This window comes from Fundulus heteroclitus, chromosome 2 (assembly GCF_011125445.2).
Source record: "Fundulus heteroclitus isolate FHET01 chromosome 2, MU-UCD_Fhet_4.1, whole genome shotgun sequence".
Lineage (NCBI taxonomy): Eukaryota > Metazoa > Chordata > Actinopteri > Cyprinodontiformes > Fundulidae > Fundulus > Fundulus heteroclitus.
In genome coordinates this window covers 12,136,031-12,151,494 of record NC_046362.1, presented here as the reverse complement: position 1 = coordinate 12,151,494, position 15,464 = coordinate 12,136,031, and the positions used below count along the sequence as shown (strand labels likewise).

General features: G+C 38.3%; 1 protein-coding gene across 1 annotated transcript; it reads right to left on the bottom strand.

The window, feature by feature from the left end:
- Nucleotides 1–5,118: 5,118 nt before the first annotated feature.
- Nucleotides 5,119–15,392, bottom strand: hbp1 (HMG-box transcription factor 1). Its single transcript, XM_012880382.3, has 11 exons — nucleotides 15,310–15,392; nucleotides 13,288–13,443; nucleotides 13,011–13,188; nucleotides 12,498–12,618; nucleotides 12,269–12,383; nucleotides 9,908–10,026; nucleotides 9,483–9,639; nucleotides 8,370–8,514; nucleotides 7,748–8,035; nucleotides 5,987–6,128; nucleotides 5,119–5,892 (listed from the first exon to the last, which is right to left on the bottom strand). Exons 2-11 carry the CDS (start codon nucleotides 13,358–13,360, stop codon nucleotides 5,875–5,877), a joined length of 1,356 nt encoding a protein of 451 aa, XP_012735836.1. The 5' UTR covers nucleotides 13,361–13,443; nucleotides 15,310–15,392; the 3' UTR covers nucleotides 5,119–5,874.
- Between the last annotated feature and the right edge of the window lie 72 nt (nucleotides 15,393–15,464).

Below are 15,464 nucleotides of genomic sequence, written 5' to 3'. Positions count from 1 at the left end.
TATATATATATATATATATAGTTTGTGTATTTTTGAAGCCTTTGTTCAACTATTGTTATTTTTAAATGTGCTATACAAATAAATTGGACTCTGACCTTGGCATTTAGATCTTATTGGCTTGCAACTAATGGAAACTCTGTTTCTCTTCAGAATATTATGTAAAACCAATAAAAAATATAGGTTTTCAAATACAGTAATGTTATTTAAAGCCATGCTCTTGTGTACACAGTCAGAGGGACCGCTGACTTGATGGTTGATGGTCCAAAATCTGATTTTAAAATTAAGTGAACCCTGCATTTCATTTGACAATCAAACTCCCAGAAACTGGAGGAGGAGGGGGGAGGTGCAGAATCCTTGTTGCTTGAAGTCCAGTGGGAAGTTTGAACAGCCAGTGATGTAGATTAATACTACAGTCATCACATCCTCCCAACCAATCGCAAATGCAGACCCAGGAACGCTCCATCTGCTGGTGTTGGTGGTCCACTGTGTTTTTTTCCAAGTCTAAAGTCTGTGCATCAGTCCACCAGCAGTCTACCAGGATATTTTAGAGCACCTCGTGCTTTCATCTACTGCCAAGCTTTAAAGAAATGTAGATTTTCAGCAGGACTTGGCACCTGCCCACCATGTTAAAAGTACCAGTATCTGCTTTAATGACCATGGTATCATGGTGCTCATTTGGACAGCAAAATGGCCTGAGTCCAACCCCACAGACAATCTATAAGGTCATTGTCAAAAGAAAGATGAGGGAGGACAGACACAACAGTGCAGACAAGTTGAAGGCCACTATTAAACAAACCAGTGCTTCCTTAACATTTTAGCAGAGCCCCAGGCTGATTTTTTTCCATGCCACACTCCACTGATTTAGTGATTCATGAAGAAGAAGGCCTGATCAAGCAGAGATTGAATACTGTACAGTATGATGACATAAACTACACTCAGCTGTCCTCCACTGTTGGTTTTAGATCATATTCAAATTTTCAAAGAAGCTGAATATCATGATCATTAAAATTTAACAGAAATAAACATAAACAACTGCGATGCAGCTATGTGTTTCAAGATTTGAATTAAATTGTTAGAGTATCATTAAAAAAGTTAATTTATTCTAATTTATTGAGATGTACCTATATTATGTATGGGCAACCTTTTGTCATGTCTTAAATAATCTTTTCATTAATGGAAAAGTGAAGTCACAGCGCCCTCTGGTGAAAACAGCAGGTGCAGGCGTTGGTACCCTTACAGCTCATTGAAACAATAATAATTAATGGAGTTATGTGCAATAGTAAACAAATGACTGATGAAAGAAACCATTTTATGTTTTTTTGTTTGTTTGTTTGTTTGTTTATTTTATTTTATTTCCTTTTATTTTATTTTGTACTATACTGGTATGGACAGATTAGGTACCCCTAACAATAACATTATTTCTTCAAGCCAAGTGCTTAACCTTTGTATTTCATTTGTATTAAGCCGGTTTGAAGGAAGAAACATTCTGCTGTGTAGTTAGTGTTTTTGTTGTGATCCCCCCAGTGAATATTGGACCAGAGAGAAGTCAAATGAGAGAGCTGTCTGAAAAGCTCAGGAAGAAGATTACAGTCATCAGTGTTAGAAGTAAAAGCTGTAAGGGCATCTGCAAGCAGATTCGTGTTTCTGTGACCATGCTTTCCAAATGGTTCATAGGGCTGCAGCCAAGCTCCCAGGATGAGGATGGAGAAGCAACCAGGGTGATCCGACAAATGGTGCAGATGTTAGAAAAAGTGCCAAGGAGACCTTCCAAAACCATTCAAGTCGAGCTCCAAGGTCAAGTTACGTCACCTTTTAACCAAGCCACCTGTCACATTTTGAATCCATCATGTGTGCCAAGGAAGGTCGTAACTATTGAGAGGAAAACACAAACTAGCCAGACTGGAGTCCAGTTAACTGGACCTTGCCAAAATCAATGTTCACAAACAGTTTCTGTGAGAAAATCCTTTGGACTGGTCAGACAAAATGCAGATTTTTGGCCAGTCATATCAGATCTGTGTTTACTACAGGACAGATTGAGCCATTTAAGAAAACAATACCATCCACCTTATTCCTGAACTGTTGGTTATGTTAGCAAATTCCAGTATGCTAGAAAAGTGGTTTGTTTCAGCAAGTAGTGAGCTTTATTCTTGAAGTAACAGGTAAACAGTTCTTCTTCTTCTTCTTCTTTTTGTTTGATGGCAGATTGCAACCTTTACTTTTAGGTGCATACCGCCACCTACTGTACCGGAGTATGTAGCATGAGCCATATCAAAGGTTAACAGTTTAGCTAAAGGTCTTCTTTTATGATAGGACAATCCCACACCCACTGACATGTCCCTTTGAAGCTGGGATTTTCTTTTTCAGAGGAGTACTGATAATTTTGTTCATGACTGTGTCAAATGGGGGTTGCAGAGATCCTTCCTGCAAACCTGAGACAAACGCTGAAGGAGCTTTTAAGGAGTTTACAGGGAAAGGTTGGCCAAACTACCTGTAGGCAAATGCAGATGTCCTTTTGTGAAGTATAAAGGTCATCTGTTGGCAGTTGTTGCTGAAAATGGGGCACAACAAAATAAGGTACCACTTTTTTCCATGCCTGTTTCATTTTAGTTATGTAAAATATTTGTCTAATTCAATAATCAAAGGCACAGTTGGATTTATGTCGAATATGGAAAAAACCTTTGTCATTTTTTAAGTGAACGTGTCTGCATCTGTATATTAATGTTCCGGCCATTGACTGCTGTAGACAGGTGACTTTTTGAGAGTAGTGTTACACAATAAATTTGCTCACTTAAGTAACAATACGATGTTCCATGAGATTATGATTTGCATTAACTTGAAAATGTTTCGAAAAGATCCAGAGAGGGGCCATTAAAATCTAGTGATTTGGTGTTTTGATGTTTCCAAAATGAAACAATATCGTCAAGGTCTGCAAAGAGAGAATTGGAATTTGGGTTGTGAGCTCGTTATGGAAATAGATTATCAGTCCGCTTGTGCTCCGATAAGCAGGCAGTCTTCTTACGTCAAGGTAGTACAGTGCTGAGAGAAAGTATTTGCCCCCTCACAGATGTTATTTTGTTGTGGTTCTTTTGTCATATTTAAGTGTTTCAGAGATTTTAGACAGAGAAAACCTTAATAAATACAAAAAGCAGTTTTCAAATAATGGTTTAATTTAGTATTGAGAAAAAATAATCTGATCGTGTAAAAAAGAAATTGCCCACTTGTTTTATCATGACTTGTCTGTGATTGACCACAAAAGCAAAACTGAATTTAACTAGCCACACCAAGGCCTGATTACTCCCAGTCCTGCACAAGAGGGAAAGAAAATCAATCACTGAAATGAAACTTGCCAGACAATATGAAGCAGGTTACAGGATGTCAAAAAGCAACTTATCAGGCCCTGATGTGAAGAATTTTAAGAACAGATAAGACTTGTCTGCATCTGTTGTCATTGATATCTATCAGTCTGGGAAGCGTTAACAAAAACATTTCTAAGGATTTGGCACTCCAGTGAACCACAGTTAAAGTCATTATCCACAAATAGAGGAGCAGCGATGAAATTTCCCAGGAGTGCCCAGACAACCAAAACTTACATCAACTGCAGAAAGTCGCACAAAACAGACATTTAAACCACTGTGAGCCTCACATGGCTCAGATAAGCTCACTTTTCATGATTAACCAACAAAAGAAAGACTGACCAAAAAAAAAAACTTCTCTTGATGATCTTCTTGAACTCTTTGAAGAAAATATTTTGTGGACTGACATGACAAAAGTGAAAATTACTGAAAGATGTATGTCCTGTGAAATCTGGTGTAGCACTAACATTTCAGAAATAAAACATTAATACCATCAGTCAAACATGGTGATGGTGGTGTGATGTCTGGAGATGTTACCATAAATTCTGCTACAACTGTAATTCACAAATGAGAACATCTGATTATTAACCTTTGTGACCTTAAGCTAAAGCACAATTGTTTTATGCAGCAGGACATTTATCCAAAGCACTCCAGAGGTCCATCCATGAACGGCTAAAAAAAGAGCAGAAAATTAAGGCTTTGCTGTCCTCTTGACTTAAATCTGACTGATAGTGGGACAAGACCTGAAAAATGTCAGTCGGGGTTGAAAAACCTACAATGAAGTTTAATTAAAAACGTTTTTTTAAAAGAAAAACAGTGGGACAAAGTCATTCAAAGGTTGAAAGCAGCTGTTGCTAGTGTACAATTACTTCAATGGATAGGTTTGAACAACTTTTTGCCTCTAATAGAGGAAATCATAATTTTATAAATTATTTAATATATTCTCGAGCTATCTTTGAATAATTTGCTTGATGATCTTGTGTATGGAAGTGACAAAAATCAAAAACGAGAAGATGGGGAAATATTGTTTTACAGCACTATTATTAGCTTATTTTGAAGTCCTTGTGCTAAAATTAAGTACATTTAAAAATATATCTACTCCTAAACATAGCTTCACTTTGAATACTTGCTCAAGTACGGATATGCTTTAGATTGTTCAGGTGTACTATATATTGCTTTGTTTCTCATGTATTTATGAAATCTTATGAGATGATTTTGTTTTGTTTTTCCAGTGTGTGAGAAAATAAACTTGTCTGCACCTCTATTTTGGTGACACTTTTTTCTGTTTAACTGCTTATCTTCTATGTGTTTTTTAAGCCTTTGGTAGCAGCATTTTGCAAGGGATTCACAATTTTCCACATCAAAGGATTGCTTTTTTTTCCTGGGGAAAATACAAGTTTGCCTTGAAAACATTGTCTGCAATTAAACCATTTCATCTAATTTACATTTCCTTTGAGAATCTCCAAGGTTCCGGTGAGGATAGATTCAGTTAAAACCTTTGATGTTTTTTTCCCACACTCAGCCCGCAGAAATGTCATAGTTTTTTTTCCCCATTTTGTTTTATGACAATGCCTCCTAAATAACATTTGCAAGTAATGTTTTTGATCTTAGCCAGATAGACATAAAAGGAAAGCTACCCAGACATCTCAGATTCCTTCAACTTTTACATTCAACATGGGGCTAAGGCGCTAAATGTGCATCCATCCATCTATCCATTTTCTGACCCATGTAAAATAAAAATAAGAAAACGACACACACACAGTTGAGAAGTTTAAAAAAATTATTTATAATATGATACAAGGATATTCTGTGCAAGAGGGGTCATTGGTGCAGTGAAACCTGTACATTATGAACACAGCACTTAAAATTCAACCTGAAATCAGCGCATGGCTGCTGGGCCATCACTGTGTCAAATGGCTAACTATTAAGATACTAGTTTTAATATACAAACAGGCTTGTTTACCTGTATACAATGGCTGTATGGATTCAGATTACATTATTTATATAAAGTGCAGAAAGTTGACAGGTGGCATGATAGGGATTCATATAAACTGTTGGCCATAGTTAAGCAGTAGAATATACACTGTAATACAAACTGAGTTACGTATTTGTGCATATGCCTCACAAAATGAATACAAACCAGTATAAAAGATTTCAAAAATTCCCCTTTTTACATTTTTAACAGATGCTTGCAGCTTTTTCTGTGCAAGTAAGTTTTTCTTCACAACTGAATAAGAAATGACCTGAAGTAGGTGAGAGGTTTCACACTTTTTTTTTCAAGGGAATAAGAGATCTTTAAAAAGTATACATGCATGAAAATATATAAGCTGTTAGTGACTAGATTACATGTTTTGCATACATTTCAGTTCTGTTTTGTCACTATAATTTGTTGAGGTTACAAACGCGAGTGAATTCAGCATCACAGTTGAGTCTCAAGGATGCAGGAGAGCAAAGAGGCATCGAGCGACGAAACGCGTCTCCAGGCCAAAAACACCAGCTGCCAGAGAGTCTGGAGGATTTTCTAGGTTTGCTGAGAGCCCTGAAAGAGGAGAACAGGAGATGCAGGTGAACTCCCTGTGTATGTTGTTATTAAAAGCTAGCAGACTTTAAAGATCTTTCACTGTGTGTCTTACGGAGTTGGTTCGCTTCCGTTTCCAGCAGTCTGGATTGAGTCTTTTCTGCTCCTCTGCCAAAGCCTTGGCCTCCATGGTGTACATCCTCCTCTCCTCGCTCCTCATCTTCTTCCATTTGTCACCCAGGATGACACTGATGGCCCTGGGGTTTAGACGTCAAAGCAGAAGGAGAAGGATTCCTGACATGTCAAAATGTTTTACTTTTGTTTCCCTTTTTCTTAATATCAATATAATATAAAAACATGCTGAGAAGTCAATTTTACAGGATCTAAAACTAAAGCTCTCATGAATTATTTTACTTAGGTGATCATTTCTAAATGAAGGACAAACTTAGACTAATTAAAAAAAAGAGAACAGAAAAGGGGAAATTACACAAAAGAAATGCCTGTTGTTTTGCTTCAGGAACTCAAAAATAATGAAGGGGATAAATACAATTGAATCCACTTTTTTTTTTTTTTACAACCAATATCCTGTTAAAGCTGGAAAACAACCAAGATAAAAACACTTTAATGTGCTTTAAAATATATCTGCTTTAAAACAAAAAGCAATTATTTTGCACTTATAAAAAAAAAAAAAAAAAAAGATTTGTCTCCATTCAGTTTTCCTGCCAAATTTTAATAGCACCAACAGTTCAACCCAAAAGTGTCTACATCATTGATCTCCAACTAGAGTCCTTGAGATCCACTGTCCTGCCAATTTTAGTTGCATCCCTGTTCCAACATCTCCTCAGCATTTCTTATACAGAGGCTGGTAAAATCCATTCATTTGATTCAGGTGCGTTGGAACAGGCATGCACCGTAAAGTTGCAGGACAAGAGCTCTCGAGCTTTGGATTTGGGGAGCAAAATCAAATATGGAAATACAATTTTCTTTCTTTTAACGCCTAATTAAAAGGGTTTTAAAAAGTTAGTGTCAATTATTACCAATTAAACAAATATTAAAATAATTATTTAAAACAAAATTACTACTAGCAATCTGAATTTGCATGACTGGGAAAACTGTTAGCAGATCAAGTGCAAAATTACTGGTGCACATTACAATCATGATAATAGTTATATTATGGATAATAGATTAATTAACTTGGATTTTCCTCTTCCTTCATGCATCATGACATCCTCACCATTCTGCATGAGTTTTATTATGTCAGCCACTAATTTCTGTATCAGGTGTGGTCACTGAGAGCTTACATCAGGTCCAACGGGCCTGACTGGTATGAAGAAAGAGAATCCATCGCACCTAAAATGTAATGATCTTTTAAATACTGCATCAAAGTAGTACTAAGCGAATACGATTTTGCACACACTGATACTCCAATGAGGACTGTGACTCAACATATTGAGTAGCTTTACAGAGTAATAACTTAGTACACATTTAGAGCCGTTATTTAGTTATTTGTTTAAGTAAAAAAAAAAAACAGGCTTTCTGGGGAGTTGGGGTCTGTACACATGTGACTAAGGTAAAACACCCCAAAAAAGCTGATGCAGATGGTCCTGTATGTTTATTTCAAAGAAAGACACAAAGAATGACTTTACTTGCAAGGCTGAAAGGGACTTGTTAGAGGCAGCTGCGGTGTAAAGTAAATTATTGTGTGATCATTGAGGTGTTCATGATGCATATCTAATGTACATAATACCTGCTCAGTCCATCGCCTACGGGTGAAGGAAAATACTAAACTGTCAAACCTTTGCAAAACAATCTTTTCCATAAAAAAAGACATCTACAGAAAAAAAGAAGTAATTGGACTATAACTGCCATAGTTCACCTGTTGTCCTTTCCAGGGTACATCTGCGTGTACTCCACTCTGTACTTCTTGGCGAACAGCATGAAGGCATTCATTGGCCGCTTGCATTTTGTAGGCGTGGCATTGCTGGCTGTCCCTGAGTGGTGGCTGCGGTGGGATTTGCTACTGGAAGACTGCGGGGAGCAGGAGCGCACCAGCTTGTCGCAGTCTGGACTGACAGCGCCCCCGCCGGACAGGGAGGCTCTGCGCTGACGGGCCATGCTGCTGAGAACATAGACTGCTGACGAATCCAGCGGGGTGAAGTCATAGCTGGAACAGAAAAAAATTTCATGGGAGACATTGTAGCATGGTGTGCATTTAATTTGTAACAGCTACAATAACGTTTCTCCCTGTGCACAATACAGTGCTTCCAATGTATGCACGTTTATTATTAAAATGTCATTATGTTAATTTTCAATGCTAGGAATATTGCATATTTATGTCCAGAAATACATCAGGACTGTTTTTAATGATACAAGTTATGAACAAAAGAACAGCATGCATACAGAATCGGACACATGCTGTTGTCTCATCTCTGATCGATGTATCATTGTGCGGTCTTCGAACTATAGAGATGAGAAAAAAAAGGATGCAAACGGTGTACCTTCTGAAAGTGTCAAAGACCACTGAGTCATCACAGTTAATAGCATCTGGGTGGTTTGGTGGAAGGCAGACATCTCCCAGCTGCATCTCATAGCAAGGAATCCCATGGTGTACCACAGTAAGACTTGGATAAAAGGAAGACCACCCTAACAGAAACACATGAAACTTTATAAATTGGTAAAAAAAAAAAAAAATGTAAAGCCATTTCAAAAACAAAACCATGATAATTTTTTGAGGTTACAACCACAAGCAGCACCAACAGAAGGAGGTTTATAATTGTGGAGGACAAAGGATGTGTTTTGTCTTTTTTTTAACAAATAAATGTGGTTTACATATGTACTTAGCCCCTGGTTCAGTAGCTTTCAGATCAGCCTTTCACTGTAGTTACAGCAGCAAATTCTTACAAGGGTTTGTTATTAGCAGCTTTGCGAATCTCGAGCCCAAGGGCCTTTTTTTTTGTAAAACAACTCAATCAGACTGGATAGAGAGCATCAGTGAAAGCAATTCACAGGTCTTGTAGAATCTCAAATAGATTTTTCTAAGCTAGAGATGCACAATTGTTGAATATTGAGATGACAATATAGATTTTAGTTAACTCGAGTTTCGTTCTTTTCCTCTTTCACTTCCAGTGTCGGAATGTCCCCACCACTACGTGCGCTTTAGTATCACATCACTAAAATCTGGATACGGTGTGGTTATAAAAGTCAAAGAAAGTCCATCTATATGGCTAAACATAATATTGGCAAAAACAGCTTGACTGCATAATACCTGAAAAGGCACAACCTACCAAATATTTCTGTAAGCAGCTGGCTGAACTGGATTTTATTCAAGTTTGTTAAAGGAAATTGAGCTGAAAGCAAATGCACACCACTATTTTACAGATTTTGAAATTGTTGAAAATTTGCTACTTTGTGTTGATCTTTTACATAAAACCCCAATAAGAGACACAGAATTCTGTGGCTGTTGCATAACAAAATGCAAATATATTTAGGGGATATTAATAGGCTTGCGATGTGCAAAAGACAACGAATTATGCATGGCTGGAAATATAATTAATCTTTATTGCCTAATAACAAATAAATTCACACTGCTTGACGGTAAAGTCCAAAGGTACCTTTGTTCTTAACGAAAAATGGATGATCCAATCTGCATTCAGCTGTAAGGAGGCCTTTTTCTGGAGAGCCGGGGTCAAAGGTCAGTTTGAGGGCAGCCTGGCCAAAGGATATTGTATCTTCATGGTTTACCAGTTTAAGTCCATCTGAACCAAATCTCTGTGAATGAAGCATACAAACCCAATAAGGGTACTATTTACCAGCATAATGAGCAAGCTGAAATCACAGTGTTGTGTGCAGTTGGTCTAGAAACAGGTCAGTGTCTCATTCCCTGAAACATCTCTTTCTGTTTCTGTCAATGCAAATCGTTTCATTTACTGGACTACTGCAATGTTCCTGGCAACGTGTCTGCCATCTTGTGGCCAGTTCAGGAAAAGTCTGAAAATTCAGAATTATTTCTCAGCTATCGAGGCCTGCGTTGCCTTACTTTGATTGAGAATGAGGACTTTGACAGGTTTTCATCATCAGAGTCGTCATCTGACTCCCCGAGTTCATCAGCTTCCTGCCATTCTACGTTAGGACCTCGATGGAAGCGCAGGCGAGTTCCTGAATAAATCGACACAACAATGGAACAAGATCAATAGGCTGGTGAGTAAAATACAACAAGCAGAATGCATGGAAATGTGACGGAGGACAGCAGTTTGAACACCAGAGTTCTTCCACACTGTCCCAAAATAAAAAAAACACTGGTTGTTGTCAGATCAGAGTGCAGAGTAAACCTTTGCCTAATGAGTGCAGATTTCACATTCATTTATTGCACGACCTTTGGAGTCTGACTTCATTGAGATCAAATTGTGTTTTCTTGAGTGAAATAACTTGCTTAAGTTTAACAGTGTTATACGATTTGTTAGTTTTTTTGTGCACACAAATGGTTTGTTCAGGGTGCGATTTGCTGGGGGGGATGGGGGGGGATTTCCCCCCCCTCTGGTTGTGACGTCCCCCCCTCTGGTCATTCGTGTTTTATCCCTGGGGGGGATACATTCCTCCCCCTTCTGATCTGAATAAGTAATACTATCAGGGGTTTAATGTTCTCCGTCGCTGTGAGGGACTTTGGAAAATGAGCGCAAAATGTTCCGTGTAGACTTTTTATTCAAGATTTTAAACAGAAGCTGCACTTAACCAATGAAATCTGGCAGAGCTAGGACATTAGCCAATCAGAAGGAGAGTAGGGCGGGTCTTTGCAAAGCGGAAATCTACCAGTCTGAGGTTTATCGGTGTTCAATCATTTTAACTTTTAAAAGAAAATCTCAAACTGACCACAGATGCATGAATGAAAGTAGCGGTAGTCAAAGGTTTTCTTTGGATTTATGTAAACCAGCAGGTCAGAAAGTTCAGTGCATAAAACAGCTGACAACAACTTCCCTCGGTAAGTGTGTCTGTTGCTGTTATGTTTTATTTAAAACTGAAAGAGTAACGCTGTAGCTCGGCTAATTTAGCATGACGCGCTTTTTTTTTAAGAAGAAGAAGGAGGGTCGGAATGTGAAACGATGTCCCGGTTTGACTGGGTCTGATTTGGAAAAAGTTTAAAAAAATCATAAATATTATTCCACCTGCGCTTTTCTGTAACAAAGAAGGTCGTGGAGGGGCTGTTGACCATCTCCAGCAGTCAATGAGCGAGAGGCGGGGACACAGAGTATATAGGGTTGATTTATATTGAATGTGACAGTGGAGTTAATGTACAGGTGTGAAGAAGATGATGTAATGATGAAGCTGCTGTCTTTTGAATTAGCTGCAGTTTATGGAGGGTTTTGAAATTGTAAAGTGGAAAGGTGAGTGGACTGTGGACCAGTTTGGCAAAAGTGCGAAGGAAGAACTTGCTTGATGCTGCAAATATGAAAGTTAACCAGGTGATGTTATGGATGTGGAAAGTGAAGGAGATTATGTAGAGGGCTGTCCAGGTTGGGGCAAAGGCTCTGAAGCTGGAAGGTGGCAGAGATACAGGAATTGTCAATGGAAATGTCAGATTTGGTTAAAGTGGACTTGTTACAATAAGCAAATGAGGTTACTAAGGTGGCATGACGTCCACGGCCCGGGAATATATGGGCTGACTAGAAAATGTTTTCAGTCAAATTGATTGTTTTTGCTTTAACCCCTGAATATGATGGATTTTTCAAAATTGATATTAATACATGTCTTGTGTCCTTCACATTTGTAAATTAATTTTGTTGTTTGTATTTAAAGAGTATTATTACATTTTCTGCTCAAAGCGGTTAAAGTAAATTAATACCCACTCCTGAGTCCCGACAGTAGATGGCGCAAGTTTAAAAACAAAAGTCTAACCTACTGGATCTAGCTAGCTACCTGAAAGAGCACCTGCTAGCTAACCATTATTAATAAAACTTTGATTCATTAATACAACTTTTGAAATTATCCTCCCCCCTGGTTTTTTTGCAAATCGCACACTGGGTTTGTTCATATGTTATTAAGCTATACACACAAACTTCAGGATGTTTCATTTTCATTCTATGTGAAAGACCAACAGAAAGCAGCACATTTCCACTGTGTCTGGAACACATTTTTCACAAACAAAAATCTAAAAACGTTAGCTGTGTATTTCGAGTTGTACACATTTTTCAGATTTTTATTTGTAAAACCAACTTTAAGTACTATGCGTCCATTGCCTTCCACTCCTAAAAACAATAAGCTAATTTGTGTTGGTCTACAATATAACGTCCCCATAAAACACATTGGAGTTTGTGGTTGTAACATATTAAATTGTTAAAGCAAACGTTCAAGGTGTATGACTGCCTTTGTAGGGCGGTGCAAATATTTATCCATATGTATTCACCTTTAAGGAAGCAGTGCCAGGCCGTGGAGGGCCAGGAATGAGACCACGCCATGTCTTCATCATCAGAAAACGACGAGGACATGGAGAAAACCCCAGACTCTGATTCACTGCTGGCCTGTTGTAGGTAGAAAGCCATAATTCTCACAATGAGACGAATGAACAGAAAGCCAGATAATAAGAGTTTAACAGGAAATTGTCGCTTAGAGGGTAGGTGGAGAGTGAAGGTTACCCTGATGCGTCTGCGCTCCCTGAGGTGGCCTCTGGAAGGGCTGGGCGCGCTGCTGGCTAACGGAGGCCGGGCATAGGAATGTAAACTATTACTGTTTCCAAAGATGTGGACTGGAGATGATCTGGAATTGATATTACAGTTGGAGAGTCATTTTTATTTATTTATTTTACACAAAACCAACATTACTTTGGACATGCACTTACTGTGTATGTGACAAATGTAGAGTTTTAAAGTGGTGCATATATCTGGAAAAAGTTCAACATCTTGCAAATTTTGTTGTTTTAGATAGTAATGATCTCAACAGAACAGAGGCTGAAATCAGTACAGGTACATGGGTATTTACCGACAACTCCTCTAAGGTACACTGCTAACTTGCCATTCCTGCTTTGTGAAAACTCCCCCTCGGGTGTACTGGAGTATTACTGCTAGTTTCAGTCTCACAGTGGGCTTAATGTGTCTAAATGTATTCATTTCCCTTGGCTGATTTTCAAGTCAGTGCAAATATTAATGAACCTCTTGTGTGGCACATCCTTGAGCAGAGGGCTCTGGGGACTGGTGGCGATGTTGGCTAGCTCGGCGAGCCAGTTGGTGTTAGGGGAGCAGCTGAGCTCCTGGTGGGACACGGCTCCAACCTGAAATAAGCCCTGAGACCTCTGGTCTTCCTCCACCTCCTGCAGTTCAGGCATGTCGTCTGAAGAAAGATTACAAAAAAAAGCAAAATTCAGCCTGAGCATGGCATTAAAAAAAATTTAAGAAAAAAAAAAAACGTCTTGCTGGTTTAGCTTTTCACCGTATTCCATGGGGCAGCCAGGTGAGGAAAGCAGGTCCTCATTACACTTGAGTGGATCAAAGGACTCGTCCATTCTTGAAATACGTAGTTTCCTCTTTTTTTCCCCGACACAGATTGCCAAGTGGCTTACTTAGCTTGCATCTTTAGTAATGTCAGCTGGTTTAGACAAAAAAAAAAAAAAAAAAACACAGTTAAGTTCAACGGATCTCTGCAATCACCTCGATTTCCGTTGATAAATATTTTTTATTAATTGACATGAAACAATCAACTGAAACCAACTCTATTTTATTAGAATTTGGATTGAAATACATTCTATGCAGCTGGATCTTAATATTATGACAGAAATATTAATAACCAAATTTAGACCAGTTTGTATTCTGTGTAGCTAGATATGAAGTTGTCTGGTTGCTGGAATCATATGATTTTCAAACGGACAGGTCCTGACTCGTAACTAACGGTTGGAAACTCATAAATCAGATTTTTAGCCTCAGTGAGGTGGCGTACAGATGAAGCACAAAGGAAGAATAGATATGTAAGATTTATCTTTTCCTTCTTTTACAAATTGTATTTCCAATGACAGTTCAAGACATCTATCTATCTATCTATCTATCTATATATATATATATATATATATATATATGCAGTGTTGCACATTGCACGTTTTTCCCCCAACAATGCAATAAAGTGTTTCTATGGGCGTTTTTACTGGAAGATGTATGCAGGCGTATATATATATATATATATATATATATATATATATATATATATATATATATATATATATATATATATATATATATATATATATATATATATATATATATATATATATATAATATGCACACACACTGGAATTTATTGAATTCAATAAAAAAACAAATGCTAAGTCCCATTAATTGCTTAAGTGTGGGTTTCTTTGCTCTGTTTAAAATAGTTTTTAATTCATAGCCCACATTACACAACACACTTCAGATGTCAAGGACGTTCAGCCTTGGTAAAAAATATAAAAAAAAATAATAATAATAATAATAAATTAAAAGCTCCAGACTGTCTGAAGCCACGAATGTCCTTTTAACTATGAATATCAAGGAAAGTGTGGGCAGCCATTAGGGAATCCTTTGTCTCTATGAGTGGTCATGTGACTCGCTGCATGGAGGCCGTGTTTATAAACTTAAGAGGGGGTTTGACGCATGCGCATCAGAGCTCATTCATTCACGGCTACGCAGCAGAAGAGTTAAATAACAGAAAATCCTCTTAAAAACTGTCAAACGCAACTTTGGAACACGAACGCAGGACAACGAGAATGATATTTATGGCAACTTAAATTGTTGTATAAGCTATAAAAGGGGAGGTTTTCTATATTGGCATGGGGTTAAAGTAAAAAGGAAGCTGTTTACGCCAAGATGAATCAGATAGGAAAGAAGTAAAGAGCGAGCTTTTGCGCTCCGCGTACAGGAAAGCCAGAGGCTTCGCTTTCGTAACCGTTGATCCATTGATAGCACATTGGTAATTAAACGCTTCCAAAGCAATAAAATGTTGCAAACGACGAGGTAAACGAGAGGTCCGTGGGGTCCTCTTTACGGAAAGGCAAACGCAATGCACATCTTCTGAGACGCAGAGCCTGTCGGGTCTAACACTGTAAACAAAAGAATGTCAACAAGTTGAGACATGACGCAACCTCTGCTGCGTTCAAAATGAATGACACGAAAACATCGAAAAATGGCCACAAACACATTTCCATCCGGCTAAGAGAAACTTTCATCAACTGAATAATCTACTTAATTTCACAAAACAGATGTCGGATGGGTTCCTCATCATCAACAGAAACAACAAGCGTCACAACGAAAGGGGGGAAAAAAAACATAGTCGATCTCAATCTGTCCTTTGACGTCAAATAAAGCCGTGACAACCCCGCTGAAACACGGCGTTAGGGCCGCGGAGACGCCGATGGCTCAAAAATCGAGTCAAAGCCCAGTTTGAACCGTTAAATCTTCGACAATATGGTCTCAACTTCCCACTTACCATTTCTTTCTATCGCCATCAAGAAACTCTGTGGCTTTCACTCGAGGGGTGGGAATGAAGGTTTCCAGAGGACGCCTCCTATTGGTCTGCGACAGTATCAGCGTCATGAAAGACGCTATGCTATTGGCTGATATGGCTGTGTAACACTAAGAAGG